The sequence below is a fragment of the Phaethon aethereus genome (genome assembly GCF_964289735.1).
Source record: "Phaethon aethereus genome assembly, chromosome: 1".
In the NCBI taxonomy this organism is placed as follows: domain Eukaryota; kingdom Metazoa; phylum Chordata; class Aves; order Phaethontiformes; family Phaethontidae; genus Phaethon; species Phaethon aethereus.
In genome coordinates, this window is record NC_138575.1 from 50,904,910 (window position 1) to 50,914,477 (window position 9,568).

Genomic DNA, 9,568 nt, shown 5'->3' on the forward strand with positions numbered 1-9,568 from the left:
CCATCTACAAATACAAGAAGACTAAAATAATATGATTGATGGATAGTCTGTTGTGCTGGCTATCAGAAATAGAAATGTCATACTCTCCCAGTTAATAGTTGAGTCTAATATTCAAGTTGTGTATTGAAATCCCAATATTATCTTACAAAAATGGAAAAAAAACACAATCAGATTTCATAAAAAGATGCCCGCTGATATCGCCCTTGTCAGTGAGTTGTGAATGTGCTGTATTCTAAATACCCGACTTCTCTAAAATCTGGTGCATATATATGAGTCGGCAGATAGCTAAACACTGCTCTGAGTTGATTGTATTTACCTAAACTGATGTAATTGCTGTGTAAAGATTTGGCTAGTTCAGTAAATAATTGGCAGGGGATGTATCTCTTAATTTCTTAATTTTCTCTTTATCACCACTATATTAACTAGCCATTCCAATTTTTGTGAGGTACCTAATCTGTGAAATATGTAATAATTACCGTTCCTGGTTTTATCTCTACGGAAACAAACTAAACCAAATATTCAATGACTACCCCAAAGCTACAGAAAGAAATGGTCTCAGAACTAGAACTGGAATACAGAAGAATGAAACAGCACAAAATAGACACTTTGATAGGCCAAGATTTCATCTCATGTTCCTTTGTCCCTGGATTTGAGTTGGATCAGTGTATTCCAATTCTGAAATCATACACTGAATGAATCCATAGAACAACACATATTCAGTATATTGCTTTGGTCTCTGAGCCTCATATACTTTGTGCCTTAAAAGCATCAGTGTCCAAAGGATGACAGCAATTTATGAATCATTTACATGTTAAATGGTTGTTCACCATTAGTCACTATCTTAAAAAAGACAGCGGCAGTTCCAATAACTAGTAGTAACGCAACTCACAATTTTCTAGCGTACATATTTAGCCAAGTGTACCCAAATTCTTTGTGTTAGTTATTATGTAACAAAACATGAAAACATAATTTGTCTGTAGCAATGAAGTTAATGGGATAGGCATTGAAAGAAAAGACCGAGAAGAAAGAGGGGCAGAGTAGACAAGAGTTTGCTTTGGAATATTTGGGATCTTACACAGACGATTTTCAACACATTCTCATTAGGAATTCTTAGGTAAATGTTAAGCATGTGTTTCATGTCCATCCAAAATCTCTTCTGAAGGAAGAACAATCTTTTCAGCCATAGAAAAGATGTAAGCAAGGAAAAAATTAAAGTCAAAATAAAGCTGTTACTTCTTGATTTATGAGTTAGAACAAGTTTCATTCCAGCAAAACTTGTATCTTAGCACTCTCACAACACAAGAGTGACACTGCAATATCTTTATATGACAACAGCTTGAAGTAGTCGGAAACATATCATGATGTCCAATGGTATTGGAGGCTGAATTTCATTTCCATCCAGGCGAAGGTACCGGAGGCGAGGGATGTTGCCATAAAAACCATAGTCTTCTGCTATGGCAATTGAGACTGGGCATATCTGAGTACCATTGACACCTGAAAATGTAGATCAACATGTTAGGTCATTTCCACCCGAAAGGTTCACGAAGATAAAATTCATTTAGAAAACAAATAAATCAGGCTTCTACTGATATGGGAGACACTTGCTCTTATCAGAGTTGGAAATGTCAAATTAACAATTAACCGCTCTTTTGATCAAGCAGAAAGACATCTTAACATAATGTAATCTAGATCAGCAAATCACATATTTAAAGTGCTGCAATTATTAAACAAGGTCACTAGATGCATAATTTTACTTTGGACAGAGAGTAAACTAATGACAACTACTGGGTAAGTATTCATTGAGAAATAGCTCTCTGCCCTCAGAGCAAGCAGAACAAGGTTAATGCTAAGAGATTTTGAACAACTTCCTGCAATAACAGTACATTAATTTTAGCTGATAATACTCCCCAATGAAGATTTTGCATTCAAAATGCTAAAAGTATTGAATCAGAAAAGCTTTTCATATAGTGTCTGTAACTTTTAACATCTGTACTTTCCTGTTCTCTCAAATTCTTCAGTACAGTTGTTTTTAATTGCAAGAATATAACTTGTGCAGTGGGATATTTTTCTTCCTAATCTGAAAGCCAACAAGTTCTTAACATTCTTTATAAACCACACATAGCTTGTTTCAGTTCAGATAAAATTTGAAGCTATGGCTTAAATCATTACCCATTTTCATAATGATTGAATAGATTGGGTTCTTTACATTGTCTCCCTTAAGTTACCTCTGCACTCTCACTTGGCTAAAATGCTTCTCGTATTTTATCTACAACTGTTGAATAATGAGGCTGCCGCTGCCCTATTTCAGCCTCAAAATGGCCTTATTCTAGAAAACATTGCAGTGGTGATTTTTATCAAAGATGTCAAATTCCTTTTACCAAAATATGGTATTTAGTGATTGGTCTGACTGCTTGAGGATCTTGTTGGCCCCAGACCTGCAAAAAGTTGTTGAGTGGAGAATGTGTGTGTAATATATTTTTTTTAAGCATAGGTATTTTAGCAGCCCAGAAATAGGAAAAGAAAAGCTTTCTACTGAAATTTTTCTCCCCTTATATTTAGTAATAATAATATGCACACATGTTGTGATTACAATCCCCAAAACTGGTTAAATGTTATGATGAAACACCCCCCCTTTTTTTCCCCAAAAGAAAAAAAAAACACCCTATTTTGAAAAACTGCCCAGATGTTTGCAACATCTTGGAAATAGACTTTGTCATGGAAACTGGACAAATACATCTAGTTGGCCAGGGCCTAAAACTTCTGTCATATCCATTATATTAAAATGTCTTTGCCTATGTTGTGAAATTTGATTAATGTTTGTAAAGCATTTGATATTCTTGGAAGAAACAAGCTACAACTTATTTTTATGTGTGAAGCTACGAAGCAGGAAGCTTGACAGTGAGGTTTCATTATGAAAGCAGTTATTAAAAGTTTTACAAGTGAATCAACACTATGTCACAGAAACTATTTGCCTTTTCAGGTCAACACTACTGTCCTTAAGAGACAAGATGGCTTTTAAGTATGTTCTAATTCTCTGTGTTCTCTGACCTAGAAATTCTCCCACTGCACTAATTTTCACTGGGTTAATTACTCCAACCTTGAAATGAGGCAACAGTTATCTAACCACAGGCCACCTATGAAGAAGTTATTTCCTGATGATGTGTGGTATGAAGAGGTTTGGTTTTTTATTGTTCTCTTCCCATGAAAGGTAAATCCTACCCAAACTATCAGAGGAGTAAAAACCTCTCTCTCTCTTCTTCTCTTGCAATCTTTTTCATGGGTATACTGCTGAATTTTGCTTAAGCAGGAGGGACAGGGCAATCCATCTACGCGGCTACAATTCATCCTACCTAAACTGATTCATGTAGGGGGTACGTGTCAGTCCAAGTAAATCATTTCAACTCTGTTCATAAATTCTGGAGAGAGATGAACACTTCCAAAAGGTGATTCACAGTTGCTTAAGATGGGATGATTTTCCCCCTGCAATTGTGTATCTCTTTCCATTAATTGAGTAGGTGGTCTGTATGACTAAGCCAAACCAGATACAAAAATCTAGCATGGTTAATGCAAATAAGATGAAATCCACCTATTGTCAACAGTATTGTTAAGTGGTGTGATATGAGATATATGATATGGTGTAATGAGACTTCAGAGTGGCTGTAGGGGAAAAATGCAGAAGAGGTTGTCATTAATGGCTAATATAGTATGCCTGTTGAAGAACCACAGAAGGTCCTGTTTCTTTTCCAGTAACACTCATAATTTAGAAACATTCAGAAAGTAAGTTGATCTAGAAGATAGATGTGTTCTGACATATATGAGTGTGAGGGTACTCCTGTTCTATTCTTGTAACCTCTAACTGTATTCACTATAGTCCATCTCGAATAGTTGGACTCCCTATCTCCTTCTCACATAAGATTTAACTGCTGCAGATGTGAATCATTCTGGAAAGCTGTACATTTCTGGGCTCTTCCAGCAAAGAAACCGGTACCAGCAATAGCACTGGGTTCTGACAATAAGTCAGGATCTGTAACTTCAACCATTTCTTTCCAAATATCCTGTAACGGATTCTGATAGACTGGCTTTGCTACTTGGCCCAAGGACTTCTCCATTTCTCTACACCTGGGATAATATTAGCACAGAGGAGCTGTCTCAATCTCCTGGTGTTCCTCTAGAGCAACTTTCACTCTCTTTTATCGCTCCTTTGATAGCACTGTAATAGCACCTGCTTACCCTCGCTCACTCACTACATTATTGTTTCATGCCTTCTCCTTTTACTTCCTCTAACACTCCCTTTTCCATCATTTGACGTCTCTCCAGAGCCTTGCATGTGTATCTCATGAATAAATATGTAAATGTGTGTGTTTTAATATGCCATGGAACAAGTCTGGTGCGTATCAGTTGTAGCCATAATTAGTTTTGGGTTTATGTTTATTTTGCTTCCAACTTTCAAGTACTTTTTCTCCTCTGTGCACTGAGATCCTTGGGGAAGGGGCCACAGGTGAAATCCTGGTTCCACTGAGACCAATAATGAGGCTATCATTGACTTCACTGGGCTTCAGGATATTGCCCTGTATCTTCATAAGTGGTCTCTGGAGAAATAAGGCCTTGGACTTATGTGAAAAACTGATGTTATACAATAACATACCATAAAAAGTAGGCAAATAGTATTTGCATAGAAATTTTAATGACTGAGCTCTTGCAATGCCAGCAGTGTAACTATGAACCAACAAGAGAAAATAAAGCAGAAATTGGCAGGTGTGCCAGGGTATCTGAGAATTAATATTACAAAAAGGGTTTGTACTGCACAAGTAAAAGTAAACTTTCAGGACTATTCTTTTGTGGAGAAACAGCATCCAGACTTTTACAGTTATTCTTCTTTCAAATCTTTTACTTTGGTTATCTTAAAATAATGACTAGTCATCAACTTCCTGGGTTTAAGAAGACAAAAACAGTCTGCAGAATTAATGGCATATCTTATTACTCCTGCCAGGTGGAATTACATTCCTTGTTTGTGATCCTAAAGTCCCTTTGAGATATCATCTATTAGTGCGGTGTCTCATGAAGACTATGTTGTTATCCCCTACCTCTTGAACAATTATGTTATGTGGTAGAATGTGATTTACATAATACCTGTATTTCATTTAAGGTGTCAAATTTTAGTTTAATTTTATTTTTTTACTTTATGTGTAGTTACTAAGAATAAAAACCTTTTTTTTTGTAAATTAAAAGCAGTGTTGTGCTTAAGTTAGTAATGCATTTTGAAAAATGGTAAAGGCATTAAGGAATATAAAGCTTGTGGAAAACTATTGTGATTTAGGCTCATGGGTACCCATGTGTCATTGGAAAATGGGACTTGAGTTTGCATATACTACACAGGTTGATTTTCATGGTTTTAAACTTTTTTAAACTTATTTAGGAAAGGAAGATAATTTGGCAGCTCTTTAAAAACTACCTAGATACAAAAAATTTCTTAAACTGGACAGGTTACATTCCATCGATTTCAATTTAGTGTCCACTTAAAGTGACAAGAGACAAAGTCTGCACCTGAGGCCCTGCAGTGAAGCAATTAAAGTAATCCCTTTGTAACCAGGGGCCAATGAAATATGTTCAGTATGTCATAATACCTAACTCTAATTAACTGTTAGATTTCTCATAGGCTACTTAAATATATGCCAGCTGTAAAAAATTGATTTTTCTTTACAAGGTTTCATACACTTGTTTGGCAAAATGCAGTCAATTGATCTAAATTATTAATAGGTATCTTCCTTTGATATGTCCTTGTAAAAGACAATACAGTGTCGCAAACTACAGTGTCATAAACTACAGTGACACAAAGCAAAAGTAAGGAACCATTTGTTCAATTAAATCACCATGAAAGGAAGACAAATGTAGAAACTTGGTTACCTTCTGTGCCATGATAAATAGAAAGTCATCACTTTGATTATGGCTTTTGACATGAAACAAAGGATCTAAAGTCTATAGGACTTACTGAGCAGATACTTTACCCAGTGTCCCTAACCACCACATCCCCACTGTACCTGGATGAATCTGGAGGCAGTGCTAGAAGCGGAGCTATGACATGACAACAGGCTTCTGTTGTCTTGGGTGCAAAACTTTGCCTCATTTAAACAAAGAACATAAACCTTTGTAGGACAGAGCTTCCACAAAGTCAGTGAAAAGATTTTTTCATGAAGACTGAACCAAGTGTCAGCATTTTGTGCACAGTAAGCAAAAGATGGAGAGGGTATTCAAGCCTGAAATATTCAATATCCACATTCTAATTAGTCATATTTGAAACAGATTGTGTTAACTACAGCGAACATTTTGTCCTGCTTTAAGGGTGCCTCACCTTAAACTTCTACTGCATAATTTAGGTGGGCAGAGAGATATTCAGCAGAACTGAGCATGTAGCAATTCTGTTAGTTTAGTGAAGTCCCTAAGGTACTCAGGAACTTGGAAAATCTAACAGTCATACAGATGTGGATTGAATATTCTAACTTGTTGCACCCACTTTTTTTGTTGTTGTTTCTTGCTTACTTACTCCTAGACTTTCTGCGAGAAACTTAAATTTGTTCCCACAAAATGGTTACTGGCACGTATATAGTGAAATGTGAATGCACAAATTCTCTTTAATCCACTCATATTTCTGATCTGCTTGCAAAGTGTTTTTTCTGTATGCATATGAACATTTTTCACATGGTATTACTTCCATGCACATATTTGGTTGTCATACTTTAGACCTGACTTGAAAACTGGCCTTTGGGAGGTCCTCTTGCTCATCTTTCTATAATCTACAGCATATCTTCAATCTCTTTATTTTAAAGGGCATTTTTTGTACTTAAATAGACATTTTAAAGTAATTATATCTTGGTAGGATCCCACACTGACAATACACACTTACTTTTGATTCTGTTGTGATCAAGGTGAAGGTGCTCGAGATGAGCATTGATCGGTGGAATTTTAGTGAGCTGGTTGTGAGACAGCTGTAGATCTAGAATAGATGAAACATTAAACCCATTTGGGGGAATACCATCATCGGATAATTTATTATAGTTCAGCCTAAGGAAAGTCACTTTGGGTATTGCACTGAAGTAGTTTTCTGGTATCACTTCAATGGAGTTGTTGTCCAAAAAAAGCTGCAGTGTGTTAGCTGGAATGCTTAAAGGCATTTTCTTGAGTGAATTTTTTGCTATGTTGAGTTGCATAAGATTGTTGAGCCCCTGGAAGGTGTTGCTTTGAAGAGCGCTGTCCAACAGACTGTTCTGGTGCAGATCTAACATAGTAAGGTTTTCCAAGTTGCTGAAGACTCCTTCTGGGATTCTGGAGATCTTATTTCTAGCCAGTCTCAGCTGTTCCAGTCCCACTGGTAATGGGGCAGGCACCTCTTCTAATTCATTATCTTCAAGGAATAAGTAAAGCAGCTTTTTCAGCTTGCTTAGCACACCACTCTCAATTCCACTGTTGGTGATCTTATTCTTGTTCAGATTTATCCATCTCAGATGAGTGGCATTCACAAAAGGCTTCTCTGAAACTGTTTCAATTAGATTGTTCTGAAGATAGAGGTACCAAATTCTTGCTGGGATTGCAGGTATTTCTTTAAGTCCTTTGTTATCACAGTATAATGCATTGGGGAAACTAGGAGGACAAAAGCACTCTCGTGGACACTCAAAAGTGTAGTGAGACCAATGCTCAGGATCCAGTTCATCATAAACTTGTCTCACAGTTCGAGTCCACACAGAATTGACCAAGAATAAGAGCAAAAGGCTTGTATAGACTTTTAGAGTCATTGTTTGCCTTGGAAGGGGAGAAAAAACATTAGCTGTCTCTCAACAAAACTCTCTAACAGCATATTAGATTAACAAAGCAGTATTACATAGAAAATAACATTTCCTTTGTAAAGCCAAATTCTGTCCTCTGTGGTATTACCTATGACATGTTAAGGAGAAATTGAACAGTAACATAAGAAGCATAAACAATTCAGTGCTATATGTTGCAGAACTTTTTCCTGATTCAACTTAGACTCCACGTTGGCTATAAGTTTAACTGATGTTCATGCAAGTGTCATACCTAAGAAACTGAAAACACAGATCATTTTTTCTGACATTCTATCAGTGCTTCTTATAAATTAGTTTAAGTTTTCCTGTACAGAGCTATAAACTACTTTATATAATGTACCATCTTCAGTAAAACTATCAATACCATGATGATATAAATTCTATTGTACCTACTGTTCCTCTTTTTAAAATTAATCATACTCTTTTTTCTGTTTTTCCTCTCTCTTAAATTATAATGGCATCTGGATCAGATTTTCCAGGGTCTTTTCTCATCACAGAGAAGTGAAAGATCAAAGAGTGTTTTAACAGCTGTTTGTTGGGCATGTTCTTAAAAAGCTTGGAGGGAATATGTTTGAGTAATCCATTCCCCTCCCACATTCACTCTCACATATCAAAAGTTATGAATTTCCCTCTCTAAAGCAAAGAGACAAAACAAATGCCTGATCTAAATGACACAAAAAGTAAGTCCTCAACAAATTATATCATATACACTCATGCACCTTGTATTTATTTTACCTACTTATTTGCTTTGTTTAACCTCTTCCACCATTAAACAACGAACAAAATCATCAATGATAATCTACTCCAAAAGGAAATATTTGTGTAGCACAGAAACACTGTTTCACAAACTCTGCTATCTTGCTTGCTTTCTGATGAAGATTAGCGAGCATTTTGCAATGCAGAGGCAAGAGACTGATAGCTGAACTTTCTGGTCAAAATTAGGAGGTTAGTTTTGGCAAAAACAGTATTTAAATAAAAAGCAAATTCTCTCATATGGTTAATGCACCAGTAAGGTTAAGTGCTCAGTTAAGTTGCTGCATATGCTACGTAGTCATTTCATAGTTATCAACATTGTTATTAGCAGTAACAAGTGCAGTATCCTACAGATCTTCCAGCCTGAGAAACTGCTATCTGGAAGCATTCCAAAAAAGGACAAATAAAATATTTCTAAAGAATAACATCTCTAATTTACACAGTGAAATGGCACCTCCTCACTGTGCAAATATTCATAACCTTAATAACGTTTTTAAAAAGAAATATAAAGTCATTTACCTTGTTAGTCAAGTTCCTGGAGCTATCTGAAGCCAGTTAGAAATCACTGTAAATTCACAGCCTTTGGCTGCTAACCACTGTGTTTGCTTCCTGTCCTCCCAAGAATTAATAGCACATAAAACTTGAAGTACACGCTAGTATTCCCAGATGTATTACCATACACACCTTATTAGCTATTGTTTCTAATTTGACATTGCTTCAGAGCTTGGGCTTACCTCAGCTTTCTTGGATCTTCTTCTCTTTCTATTGGTCACTGTTGTTAGACTGTAATAGCTTGAGTCAGGCTACAAGCCGTGTTCTATGAATACAGCCTAATATATACGCATCAGTGGCTACAGCTTTTAACCCCTAAAATAACTAAGGCACCTCAGCACCTAGGCAGAAAAAGACAGGAAATCCTGACTTTAATATCAAGCAGCCACACTGCTGAAGACATTGGATTTTTACATTTTAGCAGATGA

General features: G+C 36.3%; 1 protein-coding gene across 1 annotated transcript; it reads right to left on the reverse strand.

Annotated features, from left to right (window-relative positions):
* Positions 1–1,321: 1,321 nt before the first annotated feature.
* On the reverse strand, positions 1,322–7,787 carry KERA (keratocan; the record flags this gene model as incomplete). Its single annotated transcript, XM_082002556.1, has 2 exons — positions 1,322–1,494; positions 6,902–7,787. 2 exons carry the CDS (start codon positions 7,785–7,787, stop codon positions 1,322–1,324), a joined length of 1,059 nt encoding a protein of 352 aa, XP_081858682.1.
* Positions 7,788–9,568: the final 1,781 nt, after the last annotated feature.